General features: G+C 44.2%; 2 protein-coding genes across 4 annotated transcripts; both read left to right on the top strand.

The window, feature by feature from the left end:
- The first annotated feature begins 929 nt into the window (after positions 1-929).
- On the top strand, positions 930-8,106 carry fbxo42 (F-box protein 42). 3 transcript variants are annotated; one of them, XM_017415647.2, is made up of 10 exons: positions 930-1,072; positions 1,995-2,274; positions 3,064-3,180; positions 3,521-3,655; positions 4,022-4,175; positions 4,532-4,642; positions 4,822-4,918; positions 5,014-5,070; positions 5,203-5,319; positions 5,404-8,106. In XM_017415647.2, the coding sequence occupies exons 1-10, from the start codon at positions 983-985 to the stop codon at positions 6,442-6,444; spliced, it is 2,199 nt and encodes a 732-aa protein (XP_017271136.1). In that variant the 5' UTR covers positions 930-982; the 3' UTR covers positions 6,445-8,106. The 3 variants fall into 3 exon arrangements, with proteins under 3 accessions (XP_017271136.1, XP_017271137.1, XP_024861588.1); XM_017415648.3 differs by lacking the exon at positions 930-1,072 and adding an exon at positions 1,131-1,283; XM_025005820.2 differs by lacking the exon at positions 930-1,072 and adding an exon at positions 1,208-1,351.
- Positions 8,107-9,259: 1,153 nt separating this feature from the next.
- slc25a34 (solute carrier family 25 member 34) lies at positions 9,260-14,855 on the top strand. Its single transcript, XM_017415723.3, has 6 exons — positions 9,260-9,419; positions 9,753-10,453; positions 12,168-12,233; positions 13,217-13,369; positions 13,445-13,579; positions 13,676-14,855. The coding sequence occupies exons 2-6, from the start codon at positions 9,965-9,967 to the stop codon at positions 13,844-13,846; spliced, it is 1,014 nt and encodes a 337-aa protein (XP_017271212.1). The 5' UTR covers positions 9,260-9,419; positions 9,753-9,964; the 3' UTR covers positions 13,847-14,855.
- Positions 14,856-14,882: the final 27 nt, after the last annotated feature.

The following is a 14,882-nucleotide window of genomic DNA, read 5'->3' as shown; positions in this document are numbered from 1 at the left end:
AGATTGTTATATTTGTTGTGACAGACTTTTTCCATGAAAGCCCATTTTCACCTCTCTGATAAACAACAGATCCCCTATATCATAATTATGAGACACTATCTCAACTGCGACTGAATCAAACACAGGTAAAAGTGGAGAATAGAAGTGGTCACTTTTTCTAAATAAAATAGCTCGCAGACCAATGTAGGTAAAAATACTTATTGTTTTTATTATTTAATGTGCGGCCTGGTACCAATTAATCCATGGACCAGTACTGGTCCTTGGCCTGGTGGTTGGATGAGTGATGAGTCCAATGGCTCTTTAAAGACCCATGGGAGCGCTTCACCAAACATCTCAATGTAGAGTCGTTTGAGAGCCCCAAATGAACCGGTTCTCAAAGAGTTCTGTTCGGTTCTGTTCAGTGAGTCGATCCAAATGAATCGGGTCCCAGAAAAGAGCCTTAAGTCCCATCACTATTGGGGACCCCTAAATTAGAGGATCTTTTTTCATTAGAGTGGCAGAAATGGCCTTCCATACACCCTTTCTTGTCTTTACCATTAAAAACAAATTTACATCAAAATGAGCATAGGCAACAATCCAGTTACTCAAAAGTTCACTAATTGGTTGTCAATTCAAGACAGAATTAGGCACAAGAAAGCTGTATTTTTTAATTTGTCTGAAGATTTAATTTAAATTCATCTCCAGTTTACACATGGTTGAGGTATATTTTACTTTAGGGTGTTTAGTTTGACTTTCTGAAAGTCTTTGCTGGTTTTCTTAATCATCAACTTTAAACGTTTTATTTAATACATGTAACAGAATTAGTTATTATAAAGTTTCGGGGTGTGTCAGCAGTGTTGGGGTCATCCTAATCTTTACTGTGGCACCTTTGAGGAGCCCTCGGCAGCTGCGGGGGGACCCACCCTGGGCGCTACAGCCGGGCAGACGCTGCCCTCTGCGGCGGGGAGAGGAAGCTGCTCGCCGAGAGGAAGATGGCGATTGCATGGAGGCTGCGGAGGAGCTGATACAGAGAGGGAGGAGAGGCAAGACGCGCACGGAGAGCCCCCCAAAAAGAACACGTCCAGAAACAACGGTACGAACCAGGGCCTCCCGCAGCCGAAACTGACAACATTTTCAGGGACGGGACGAGCTGTCACATCAGGGCAGCGACGCGCACACAAGAGACGCTGCCGAGCGCGAGCGTTAGATCACACGGGCTAGCTGCTTTAGCCTGTAAGATGTAACGCTAGCCGATGCTGGGCTGCGGACGCGAAAGGATGTCACTCCGTCGCGACAGCGAAGATGTAATGGATTTCCCTGTTCCCCGTTCCGTTAGACAGACGTGATCCGGAGAAGACGCGCAACCCGAGGAGTAAATCGTTAAATAAAGACCGTTTGGTGCTGGCTGCCGTTAGCCTCGACGCTGGCTGGGCTGGTTAGCATTAGCCACCGCTAGCTCATACTCTCTGAATCAGACGTTAAATTCATAAAATTACGACTAAACCGTTTTTATCCATTAAATTTAAACAATAATAATAATAATGATCATGTTGAACGTGCTTAGCTGTTTTAGGTAGCAGTGGCTAGCTTTATTTAGGAGATAATTAGCATTAGCAATGCGAGTGATTTATTTATTATGTGAATGCTAAAGATGGCTAGCTAGATTGGGCTAATAATATAAGAAACGTGCCTATTGGCAAGGCCATCTCCACGATGTAAGGAAAGGACAAAATCAATTTTAAACAATACATTTAGTTTTTCGTACTGTGGGCTGATTGCCACAAAAGTCGATGCTGGTTTTTGCTTTTAAATAACCAGAATAAGAGCTCTTGTAGTTTTATGTAAGGCCTCGTCCTTACTTAGACTCAGTTGAAAGAACCACACAGTACGTATGTGCTGGGTAAATGTTTTAGGTTGAGCAAATGGGGGGGGGGGGAAATAGCACTGTACTATGCAGAAATGTAACTGAAGCTGGTCTTACTCATGGTCTTTCATGTACACCCATGTTTCAACAGATCATAATGTCACTTTCGCCTGACAATGAAGATGGATACTTTGTTGCCATGGATACAGAGGATGAAGGTACAGCTACTGCTGGGATAGCAGAAGAGGTGGAGGCAAAGATGGGGTCATGCAGAGAAGAAAGGAACGTGAACAGTGGTGCCAAAGAAAAAGGGAGAACAATGGTGGAGCTTCCAGAGGAAGTTCTCGAGTATATTTTGTCCTTCCTCTCACCTTATCAGGAGCACAAGACCGCTGCATTAGTTTGTAAGCAGTGGTACCGTCTCATTAAAGGTATACTCATAATTTTTGCAAAACCCTGTATAAAACTCAAACTGATGTCAACCTGGGTAGTGTTACTCTGAATGTGTTTGGTTTTTATACAACCCCAATACTGAAAAAGTTTACATGTTGTGTAAAATGTAAATTAGAACAGAATGCAATGGTTTTCAAATCTCAAATTCACAAAAGCATGCTGCTGTAATGGACGCAGTATGAGGTTTAGAGTTGAATTGCTAAAATATTAAAGGCCTACGCTGAAAGAGAAGTCATCAAAAGCATATGATGTTGTAAAACCTGAGAGGGACTAATGCACCCCTATACCATCAGAGAGGCAGGCTTTTATACCTTGTGCTGATAACAGGCTGGATGGTGCTTCTCCTAGTACAGATAATTTGGCGTCTGTGGTTTGCCTCAGTCCATTTTAAATAAGCACTGGCCCAGAGAAGACAGCAGTGTTTCAGGATGGTGTTCACATATGGCTGCTTCTTTGCACGTTAGAGCTTTAACCAGCGTATCTGGATGACACGACGAGCTGTGTTTACAGACAGTGATTTGTGGAAGTGTTCCTGAGACCGTGGACAGACAGATGTTCATTACAGAATCAGGCCTGAGTCGGTTTAGAGCCAGCGCTTCACCAGCAGGATTCACCGAAGCGCCGTTCGCATTCTGTTTCTATTTACATTTCACCCCACCTTTTTCAAAATTGCAATTGTAACTCGTTAAGTGAAAACCTCACCGCCGTGCTGGCAGTAAGACCTTTTGTAATGTTTGCGTTGCTCACTTGTGCTTCCTCTCAATTAGGTGTTGCCTATCAGTGTTACCATGGTTTTCTGAGAGCGATCCAGGAGGGAAACATCCAGTGGGAAAGTCGGACGTACCCATATCCAGGAACTCCCATTACTCAGCGCTTTTCACACAGTCAGTATTTGCTCCTTCACATCACGCAATGTCATCAGTTTAAACGCATGTTCTGGTTTCGGCTTTAAATTTTGAGTAGTACTGTTCTTGTGCAGAGAGAGACTTTTCAGTTCATTCTGTCCACTGCTGTAGTGTAAATAAACATGTTAAAAATTTAAATGAGTCAAGCAAACCTAACTCTGGATTTTTAAAATGTTTTCTTTCATTTTTCTACATTTACATCTATGTAAAAGTGATTTGAGATATTTTTGTGTTTTTCTAACAATATGCATTGATTCTCAGTTTGTTGTTGATTTGTGATTTATATATAAATGTTCTTTTTTTTCATGAAACCTTGCAGGTGCATGTTACTATGACTCAAATCAGTCCATGTATGTGTTTGGGGGTTGCACTCAGAGTAGCTGCAATGCTGCCTTCAACGATTTATGGAGACTTGACCTCAACAGCAAGGAATGGATCCGACCTTTAGCCTCAGGTGAGAACCTAATCACCTCATCGTTAAGGCCAACGGGACAAAGTAATTCAGAGCTTTTTTTTCTGTCAAGTAATCAGTTGACTAATGTTGGGAGAGTAGTGGAACGACCAGTCACATTTATAAACACATCAGTCAGATGAGTAAAAGCAGCAGCTCAGTGCACAACATTTAGGAGTTGGTAATAAAATCAGACGAGCACATCAGGTTGGTTTACTCTACGTTTGCATTTTATTGCTAAAGACAGACTTAGAACCTGTATGTTTTCTAAAGACATTTATTCTCAACAAAATGTATGTGTGATTTGAATAATTGATTTTCTCATCATATTATCATCACATGTGACTGTTTTTTTTTTTTTTTTTACAGGCTCCTATCCATCTCCTAAAGCTGGAGCGACTCTAGTGATGCACAAAGATCTGTTAGTGCTGTTTGGTGGATGGACGCGGCCCAGCCCTTATCCCCTGCACCAACCGGAAAGGTTTTTTGACGAAATCCACACCTATTCTCCATCAAAGAACTGGTGAGATGGACTTCGATGGTTCAGAGGGTTTGGCTTAAACCAGGGTTGGGCAACCCTGATCCACAAGGGTCACTATCCTTCATGTTTTACTTGTTTCTCTGCTCCAACATGCCTGATATGAACCAATGGGTGATTAACAGGCTTCTGCAGAACATGAAGAGGTGATTTAACCTCTGAATCAGGAGTGTTGGAGCAGAGAAACAAGGAGAACACACAGCATAGGGCCCCTCAAGGACCAGGATTGCCCACACTAGGTTTAGACAAACTGTATGAAAATGTGAAACTTCAGGTTAACCTTTTCACCGTTATTTTATCCCTGCTCTCCTGTGTTTTGTCTTTTTCTTCGACGCTCTCAGGTGGAACTGTATCGTAACAACACACGGGCCTCCGCCTATGGCTGGCCACTCGTCGTCTGTGATCGGGAACACCATGGTGGTGTTTGGCGGATCTTTAGGAGCACGCCAAATGTATGTACAAGCGTGAACTCTGCCTAAAGTCTGCTCTCTCTCTGATGCTGGTATTTGCTGCCGTCACGGATAATAGCTAGAAAACTTCAGCTTCAAAGATCATGGGTGAAAATAGCCTCAGTGAGAAAAAAACCTTGCTGTTTTGTTCATGTATCTTTGTTTTTGTTTTTTTTAAACAGGAGTAATGAAGTCTGGGTTTTGGATCTGGAGCAGTGGTCCTGGTCCAAACCAGCGATATCAGGTCCGTCGCCCCACCCGCGAGGAGGCCAGTCTCAAGTAAGAAGGTTTCCGTTTTTAAACCAGCCGGGTTTAAAATAATGTTTTGTGTGTGAAATGAATCGATACGAGCTCGGTGTTTTTTTTCCTCTTAGATTGTTATTGATGAGAAGACTTTGCTCATCTTGGGAGGCTGTGGAGGCCCTAATGCAGTAAGTTTATTTTTTATTTGATAAACCTGTCTTTTTGGTGTCAGCTCTTGTCTGCGGGGAATATTGTGAAACCTTGTGGAACATCAGAAGGGAACACGGTTCAGATTCACTCTTTTGTGTCTGGTTTAAAAGCTCCTGAAAGATGCGTGGCTCCTCCACATGGATAGCCCAACATGGAGGTGGCAGCAGCTGCAGGTGGAAAACGAGGAACATGGAGCTCCCGAGTTATGGTGTCACCCAGCGTGTAGGGTAAGTCTCCCCCCCAAGCTGTTTATTCTGCTCTGTGTTTTTGATGTTTCGTTTTATTTTCTAAACTTGCTGTTTTGCTCCCAGGTGGGCCAGTGTGTCGTGGTTTTCTCACAGGCTCCCTCTGGCCGTGCGCCGCTCAGCCCCAGTCTTAATTCCAGACCCTCTCCGATAAGTGCCACACCCGCCCCTTTGGGCCCCGAGCCGCCTTCCCTGCGCTCCCAGTCTCCCATTCGAAGCGGAGCTGCCGGCGTTGTCCTGGGCGCCGCTGAAGAGGCTCCGTGCGTAAACGGCCGATGGGGCACTCTGAGACCTCGGCCCTCAGCTAGAGGAAGTGCCAGAGATGGGAGTCCATCTTCGTCCCAGCAGCCGTCTCCTTTACAGGGCCCAGACAGCCCTCTTCTTCCTCCGCTCCCTCCTCTGATAAATGGATCCTCTCCCTCTCCTCGGACAAGCCCAGCTCAGGGCGGGTCTCCCCCCTCCCGTCCTCACCTGCCTGGCTCCACAGACTATGGCTGGGAGTCTCCTCCCTCTGCCGCCCATCACCCCGAGGTCCCGAGCACCAACGGCCTGCACACACCTCCGTCGGGCTCCCCACGCACGCCCCCTGGAGCAGTGTCCCCCGCTGCCCTCCGACGAGGGCTAGAGGCGGTGAAAAACAAATCTTCCTCATCGTTACCTTCGTCGTCGTCTTCCTTTCAGACACAGGGGGCTTCTCCTGTAGGAGGCAGTGGTGGGGGAGGAGGAACGCCTCCTTCATCCTCCTCCAGCCCCCCACAAGCTGCTGTAGCCGACGGACACGCTATCCCACCTATAGCACGGCGCCTGGGTCATCACCCGCCTCAGAGCCTGAATGTAGGAAAGCCCCTGTACCAGTCTCTGAACTGTAAGCCCATGCAGATGTACGTGTTGGACGTGTCCCAGGCCAAATCCAACGGGGTCGTGTCCTGGAAGGTCTACGGTAACGGGACTCCCGCCGCAGTCACAGGACCTCCGGAGACCAGCCTTCACACCGTGGTGCAGGGCAGAGGGGAGCTCATCATTTTTGGGGGTCTCATGGACAAAAAGCAAAATGCAAAGTACTACCCTAAAACCAACGCCTTGTACTTTGTACGCGCTAAAAGGTAATGCAACTTCAGGCAGGATTGGGAACAGGAATGCTCCATCCTGTGACAAAACAAGGGAACTTACACACAAGGCCTTTTTCCCGTAGGAAGGATTATGAATAAAAGAACGTTATTGTTGCTAGATGTTTCACTTGAGAAATTCACTATTGTCCCTTCTGCCTACCGCAAGCATTCAGAAACACTTTAACTACACTTTGATAAAACATTTGCCTGAATGAGAATCTCCTCTGTGTGCGCGTATGGTTGCGTGTTTGTGACTGTAGTGAAAAGAGGGAACCGGACTGAGTTTTGTTATTCCCCAAATGGTGAGCATCCAAACAAGAACCTTTATTTTATTTTATTTTTTGTGTGCGTGTGTATGTGTGTTTTTTTTCCCCCCTCTGAACTTTTACAAAGAGAAACCGAGAAAGCAAAATGTTTAATGACTACCTTGCTTTTTCCATAACTCTTTAAGCCTGCGATGTTTACATTGAAAACAGTGCGAGTGTGTATTCGTGTGTACACGGCGGCGGTTTAAAAGTTGTTGACTAATGTGTGTCGGGCGCCACGGCGGCTGAGAGATGTGGCACTGTACTATAAACATAGTTGAACAATAAAGACCTCCATGTCTGCTCAGTCGACGTGTTAGAAGTCTTTTCAGAGCGATGGTTTAGATCTCTTTGAAGCGTGGCTCTGTGGAACAATGAGAAATGAATAATTAACATCTTACCTGTTGTAGATGGTCGCTTAAACAACCTCTGTTTGGGGGGAAAAACAGCTTAATTCTGACCGGTCTGACGCGCTGACTGATGGTCTGAGTGACGCCAAAGCAGCCATCTTAAAACAGCTCGCATCTCAATCATTTATGCAAACGCTGTTTCATGAATCGTTATGTTGCCATCAATGTTACGTTACGTGTTTATTTATTTTTTTAAGCAGAAAAAGAACCAGAGCTACAGCTTCCTGTATTAAAAATGCCGCAGCTGCTTTTTGCAACTTTAGAAATCTGTGTAAACAAATGCAGACTGGATAAAGGTTTATAAATAGCTTTTTCTGTTCTGAAAAAACTTTGATTTTGGACTTTAAAGATGGCATTCTTGAACTATCTGTTAGCTTGTCAACACATTTAGAATAACTTTGTATTTCACCAAACTGAGCTTGTTCAAAGAGCTGTCTACAACAAGTAAGAGATTAATCACTCATAAAATTTCCACAGATCTTCACTTCATCTTCTGGTTCACTTTTATATTCCAGCTTGAACCCTGAATTATTATTTGTATGAGCTGTGACATCTGTTCACTCTTCAGAGTAAAAAGAAAAAAAACATTATCTGATTTATTTAAACATTACCAGAATTTAGTCGTGTGCCTTGAAGTGGGTGAGGTTTAAATTTAAACAAAACTATTGTTTGTTTTTGCCAAAACGTTCTTTTATTCCTCCCTAAGATTTGTTCAATCATCCTTATCTTACAAACATTTGAGTAATTAATTCCCATCAGCGGTAGAACATAATGTAATGTGAGTAAATGTACTTTACTAAAACCCTCAGAATAAGATGATTTATTGCAGCTGCTCTCTTAAAATATAAACATATTACAAAAAGTAGGGAAATTTGTGTTTAGCCGATTATTTCTTTTTTTGTAATAATGCTTCTTGGGAATAAATCATGAATTGTTGGAAAGCCTCTTTGTTTCCCCTTCAAATGGAGCCATATTTGTTTGGAAAATGCGTTTATGTGTTGAGCAGCAGAGTTCAGTTTGTGGGTTGGAGTCATGAAAATCTTCTCTGTCAAACAGCTTATATTTGAGCTTCTGATGATCAGACGCCTGATTATCAGCACCTGTGAGCAGCCAGAGCCAATCCCACATCTCCACAGTTGAGGGCCAAACTGTCCTGCCTACAGTCCTGACCTTTGTCCCCTCTGAACACCTGAGGGATCAGGCTGAGGTTCCGTTTGTTCCACAGTGACCAACACAACCACAATGGCTGACCGGTGACAAGAGACTGGGATCCAGAAGCAGCGACTGACTGAGACGGTGAGCAACACGAGGAGCTGCCAGGCCGCTGTGGCTGTGTGTGGTTCTTCCACATGCTACCGAGGCCCCTGTTTGTTAAACGACTAATATGTCTCGATTCTTCAGACTTTAATCATCCAACCAAATAAACAACACCGAACAGGAGTCAACAGCAGAACAGCATCTAAAGCTGCAAAGACGAGTTTTCGAGTTTTTCCTGAGCGCGACTCAAAAAATGCATTTTCCTAACAAATATGGCACCAGCAGGCTTCTCAATGGCATAAGATGTATTGCCAAGAAGACAGAAATAATCAAATGTATGTTTTTTTTTTTTTGCATTTCTTCAATAAATTCAGAGGTCTCTGGTTTTCTCCTGGTGTTTATACTTTATAAAGGAGCACCCTCTAGTGGGCTTTTTGCACCCAGACCAGAAGAAAGGGGAACAAAGATGAGTCGTCTGAACTTATTTTCACGACAAAAGCGTTGGTTAAATCCTCATAGGTCAGCTGTAGTCAACTTTAAATATGTTTCCATGATCAAAAGGCACCAGATATGTAAGGAAAAAGCTTTTTTTTTTAAAAAAAAGATAAAACATGAAACAAAAACTGTCCAAAAGTAGAAACCATACATGGAATTGTTTTTCTTTTTTAAGATGAACCAGATTGTATTGATTTGAGCTTTTTAGTCATGTTCTGACACCATCAGACTCCCCCATCTCACCCCCCTCCCCCCTCTCCCTCCTTACTATGAATCACTAACCTTTTACCCAGAGAGAAGCCAGAACAGGGGGCAGTCTGCAGCAGAGACATCTGATTCGTGCAGGCCGGGGACAGGGATGAGGTGGCAGGCGGCACTCGAACAGCATTGGCTCAGAGGCGAGGCAGGAGGAGGAGACTTTGACAATGAACGTCCTGCTGAGGACACATGTTTACAATGATGGGGGACAGAGGAAGAATGGAGCAGCTCAGGATGACCTGGACACTGTGAGTCTCTTTGTCGAGTCAGCAAATTCCCAGGATAAGTTGTTTTCCTTGGGGGCAAACTGTCTTCTTGATTGTGCATGTTTTTTTTCCTCTTGATTTGCTGGTAAATGAAGCCGCTCCGTCCGAGTTAGAAAGTTCTTGTTTTGTGTTCATTGAAAGTTGAGCAGCAGGAAGTAATCTCTTTTATAAAGTGTATCACTGGATCAAAAAACCTGAGCTGCAGACCTTCCTCCTGAATGTGGAGGAGGCTCTTTGCCCTGATATGCAGGGCTGGGCTTGTGTAAACAAGGCTGAACTTCAGCAATTAAAATGTGTTTGTCTGATTGCCAACAGATTCCCTTGGAGATGGTGGCTCGTTTGAGCAGACTGACGGCCCAGGAGGGGGGCAGAATCCTGCGGTGTCAGAGGACGGATGTGAAATTATCACGGCAGCTGATCACCTTTTTACTTTCTGAACTTCATTGTGCCGTAACAGGTAGATAACACTCCCTTCCTCCCTGACAAACTGACGTTTAACACGTGCCACCTCCGTGGATCGCTCAGGGATGACCCAGCTGCTGGAAGCTTCACCCAAAGAGCCTGTATTCGGGGGCCAGCCTTCCCACAGGATGGCCTCCTCTGCGGTCCCCTGCACCGTTTTCAGCCCCTCACCTGCGCCGCCGACTGTCTGGCCCCCCCTGGACTTTGCTCTGGGCGCTCTGGCCTGCTGTGCAGCCTGTGTGTTCACCAACCCTCTGGAGGTGGTAAAGACCCGCCTGCAGCTTCAGGGGGAGCTTCGGGCTCGTGGGTCCTACCAGACGCACTACCGGGGAGTCCTGCAGGCGCTGTGGGTGGTGGGCCGCACCGACGGGCTCCGGGGCCTGCAGAAGGGCCTCTCGGTGGGGCTGATCTATCAGGGTGTGATGAACGGAGTCAGGCTGGGCTCTTACTCCTACTGTGAAGCTCTGGGCGTCACCTCGTTCCACGGGGGGAGTCTGCTGTCAGGGGCCGGGGCCGGGGCTCTGGGGGCCTTCATCGCCTCTCCTGCCTACCTGGTGAGTTAAAGTTTACACTTTTATTGCATCTTCCACAGCATCGATTCCACTCTGCAGTTTATTTTTTTGTTCCACTCTTAGTTCTGGCTCACAAAGTTTTTGTTTGGAGGGGGGGGTTGGATTGTGACCCCATGACCTCTTCACGTACCTGTCTGAATATTTTATTTTTGCTTTAAATACATAATCATAAAATTGTAAAGACAAGAGAAATGTCTAAGCGAACCAAGTCAGTCGGCATATTTTTCTCCTCTTTAGTTATTTTGTTATTCAAAACACTCTGAGATTTTAGCAACATGACCTGCATTCAGGAACACAAACTGCAGCAGCAGCTTGCTGTAGCACTTCCAGGGCAGCCTGGGACATATTTCAGCTGGAATCACTGAATAATTTGAAACTGGCAGCAAAGTAAAGGTTTATAAAACACCATTTAAATGAACTGGTGTAACATTTTTGAGGACAGAGTTGTTTCGAGTCAGCAGCTATCCACTTCGGTCTTGGCCTCGCTCTGACTAGCCATTAGCTGGTCGATCTGGTCAGAATTATGATACGTTTTTTCCAAACTGAGGTCCGTTTAAGCTAACTGTTTAGGTTAAAAGAAGCGTCAGCTGTCTGTGTTGGCCTTTTTTGTTTTCCTACTGAGCTTCAAAAGTAGGTCAGGTCCAGTAAGAGCTGCACTAAAAATAATACGAACCGTGTGCTGTGACGATGTTAGAAAGCATTCCTTGAAGTCAGGTTGAGCCACACTTGCATCAAAACAAACTTCTTAGAAATCGTGAACAAGTATTTTAGGGTTATTTTGAAAAAAAAAAAAAACAGGTTTTCACTTATCTGGGTTTGAAGCCAAATAACATCTGAATGAACCAAACGTGAAAGAATTCAGATTATTATCTGAGCTTAGAAATATCTGCGTCCCTCTGACTGAAACAACTGGTTTGTTGCTCAACTTTATTCACTTCATCCAACATCCAGACGAGGGTTCGCTTCCCCGGATAAACAAATCCGTCCGTGCTTGGGTTTGAAACTTGACTCTCATAATGTTTGTTTCATCAACACAGAACTTTCCACATTAGCATCAGGCTCAAAGATCTGTCTCTGGATTAGCTTTTCTATGGAAGTTCGCTTCATTTTCTGCTTTTAAATATCATAATGTTGTTTGTTTGTTTGTTTGTTTTTCTGCCCCGACACTGAGTCGAGGCCTTCTGACCAATCGTAACCTTTCGCCAAGTCTCAGAAAGATGATATGGTGTGAACATGTTTGTATCTGGGTCACTAAATTATCCACTACATGCTGCTTCATTCAGTGCTGCCAAATATCTGCTGCATGCTCCTGAAATAAATTAGTAAGGAAAGATGCTGTTGCATTTTTTTTTTTTTTTTTTTTAAATGTAGACGTTTATTCATTTCTTTTAGTCTTGCTTGTTTTGTGCTTTCACCAAATGTGAGGGTGTTTTATATTTCCAATAATATATTCCTAATAAATTACTGTAAAATGTGTTTATCTGGTTCCCGTGACGGTGCAGGTTATGCAACACACTGCTGATCATTGGCAGTACCTGCAGACCTTATACAACACCCCAGGCATCTGTCACAGACACAATCTAATTTAGGGACAAGCTTGGTTTTGTCTGGACTTTGAAGTGACACAGCGTTATATACAGTCTGATGGGGTTAAAAAAAAAAAAAAAAAACTTTAAAGCTTTTGTTTCCCTTCCAGGTAAAGACTCACCTGCAGGCTCAGACCGTCAGCGCCATAGCAGTGGGTCACCAGCACAACCATCTGGTGAGACTTTAAGAACAAAATGTATTTTATGACAGTTTGGTTGCGCCTATAAAGGTCACAGAGCTCATAAAAAGCTCCTACTTTATGATTGGTTTATATTACCTCCAACACCTGTTTCTGATGCTGTTTCAGCTTCATTTACACCCGAATCTGGATGAAATCATTTAAAAATGGGCATTTTATTAAAATAAAGAGTAAAAATAATTGTTTAAACGTATATTAAAACAACAGTGCAATCTTTGGGATCAGTTATCTTCATTTAAAAGAATTTCAGCTGCTTCAGACCTTCCTTCTTTCATCTCATTATGCATAGAGTGCGTTTACAGGCTGCTGAAAAGCTGGTTTAGCAGGATTGTTGTTGCACGTAGAAGGTGGAGTGGCAAGAACAGAAAAGGCGCTACTTTTTACAGACTTTAGGATGGAAACAAACCATCTGCCTGTCACAAACCTGCGTGCTCGGGGTCGATGGTTCCTTCGGAGCGCTGCAGCTTCACCACTAATGCAAACGCTGACCTTCACACTGATAACAAGGTCCTGTTATTGTTGAAAAAATAAATTCCTGTCCTCCACTTTCCATTTCATTTAAAAAGCTGCCATGAACAGAAAATGAGCGAAAAGCAGCCAAAGTGGAAAAATCTTTAAAGACCCTGAAGAGCTACTGATCAAGTACACCTTAAAGGATGATAATCTGTCTACCTGGAAGCAAACTATAAAGAAATTAGTTTGGTTTAAAACCTTTTGCATAGTACTGTAGTTGGCCTCGTTGGCGTCACATTCACTGTTCAAACTTTTGAAAAAATTGACGATTTTAACCATGGCAGAGAGTGAGCAGGACCCTGTTAGTGCTTGACTGTTCAAGCTTTTATGTACCGGATACACCAGAAGATTCCTCACGATAAGAACACAGAACCACAGAACATGAAAACATGCAGAACCTTTAGGTCATGTGCTTCGTTCATTTTCTCTCCCTTTCTCCATGACAGGGGGCGTCTGATGCCTTTGTTACCATCTACAGGAGAGACGGCCTCACCGGTCTGTGGAGGGGGGTGAACGGCGCCGTGCCCCGAGTCACGGTGGGATCAGCTGCTCAACTGGCAACCTTCACCTCAGCCAAGGACTGGGTGTCTCACGCTCAGGTGGGTGCGATGAACAGAACTCCACCAGCTGCTTCCTGCCGACGGATAATCACCTGTTTCCTCCTCTGTCCGCAGGGGTTCGGTTCGAACAGGTGGCTCACAGCGTTAATAGCTGCCGCCATCAGCGGCGTTGCCGTGGCCATCACCATGACGCCGTTTGACGTTATCAGCACTCGGCTCTACAACCAGCCGGTGGATGAGTTTCGGAGGGTGAGTTCCAGAACCAGAACCTCTCCCCCGTGCTCGAGAGGTGTGTAGTTTAAACGCACACTGAGGTCGGATCTCATTGTTGTCTTTGCTTTGTAGGGGCGCCTGTACCGGGGATTCTTAGACTGTATGCTGAAAGTGTGCCAAACCGAGGGTCCGCTGGGGTTGTATAAAGGCATGGGCCCCGTTTTCCTGCGACTGGCCCCTCACACGGTGCTCAGCATGCTGTTCTGGGACCTGATGAGGCAACAGGCCATCAAAGACTACTAGAGCATTCAAAACATGTGCCTGAAGGGGCTCCTCTATGGATGGGTGAACTTGAACTTGGAAAACAAACAAGAAAAAAAAACGCTGTAGGTTTCTGAAAATCTTTTTTTCTTGTTGATGGTTTTATATAAACACTGGTACTGTTTTTGTACGTGTGTGATAAAAGCCAAGATGGAGGCAGCAGCTGGTTAGCTTGCGTTATATTTAATTATGTAACACCACCTTGGCTGCAATTTGTTCCCGTCTAAAGTTTCTCTGCCCTGAACCAGGAAATGATCCAGCACCCAAATGCCCATGGAGTGACTGGTCAGTTTTCATCACATATATTAGGAAAAAATTAAACAAACGCAGCATAACTACTATAAAAATCAAACACTGGAAGTGCTGTCAGCTGAACTTTGATCACAGTTTGACAAAACCAAGCCGTGCTCCTGTATTTCTTTGAGCTAATTTGTTTTAAAAACCTGAATAAGTTACTCAGTCTTATGTGGATCTCTTTTGAAAAGCAAAAAGTAAAATATCTGCTTTCTTAATGCTCTGAAGCACAAAGGATGGATTAACCTAATCAAGATGGGCACATGTTGCACAACGGTTTTAGATGCTTTCCTGTTCAATCTTTGAAATGCATGAAGTCGTGGGTCAGATTTGACTTCATGAATTACGAAGCGGAGTTGTTGTTTTGTGTTTTGCCAGTTCGAGCAGAGCTCACGGGCAAGCTTTTCAACAAAGTGTCGGAAACTGAACGAACAAGTTGGAATGACTCGGCTGTTTTTCCATTTTTAGAACCAGGAACTAAATCTGTGTTTGTTGTTGAATTGTATGAATCTGCTGCCTGTTGTTTACATGTAAGGAGAAAATCTGATGGTTTTTTTTTTAATCATTTACTGACAATACGAAAAACCTGCAAACACAATGATGCCATTTGATTTGAGGCCTTTATTACAGCTGATTAACTCTATTTCAGGCGTTTAAACTGCAAATAATCACAATAAACATACGGTTTTTGTAAAAACTGCTTTTTTTATTGAGGTAATTGCTC

The sequence above is a fragment of the Kryptolebias marmoratus genome, linkage group LG4, assembly GCF_001649575.2.
Source record: "Kryptolebias marmoratus isolate JLee-2015 linkage group LG4, ASM164957v2, whole genome shotgun sequence".
NCBI lineage: Eukaryota > Metazoa > Chordata > Actinopteri > Cyprinodontiformes > Rivulidae > Kryptolebias > Kryptolebias marmoratus.
Note: the sequence above shows the minus strand (reverse complement) of the source record. Positions and strands in the feature narration are given on the sequence as shown.

Coding starts and splice junctions, on each gene's coding strand:
- fbxo42 (XM_017415647.2), top strand. CDS start 983: ATGGAGGCTGCGGAGGAGCTGATACAGAGAGGGAGGAGAGGCAAGACG. Junction 4,176..4,531: donor TATTCTCCATCAAAGAACTG/GTGAGATGGACT, acceptor CGACGCTCTCAG/GTGGAACTGTATCGTAACAA. Junction 4,643..4,821: donor TCTTTAGGAGCACGCCAAAT/GTATGTACAAGC, acceptor TTTTTTAAACAG/GAGTAATGAAGTCTGGGTTT.
- slc25a34 (XM_017415723.3), top strand. CDS start 9,965: ATGACCCAGCTGCTGGAAGCTTCACCCAAAGAGCCTGTATTCGGGGGC. Junction 10,454..12,167: donor TCGCCTCTCCTGCCTACCTG/GTGAGTTAAAGT, acceptor TTTCCCTTCCAG/GTAAAGACTCACCTGCAGGC. Junction 12,234..13,216: donor GTCACCAGCACAACCATCTG/GTGAGACTTTAA, acceptor TCTCCATGACAG/GGGGCGTCTGATGCCTTTGT.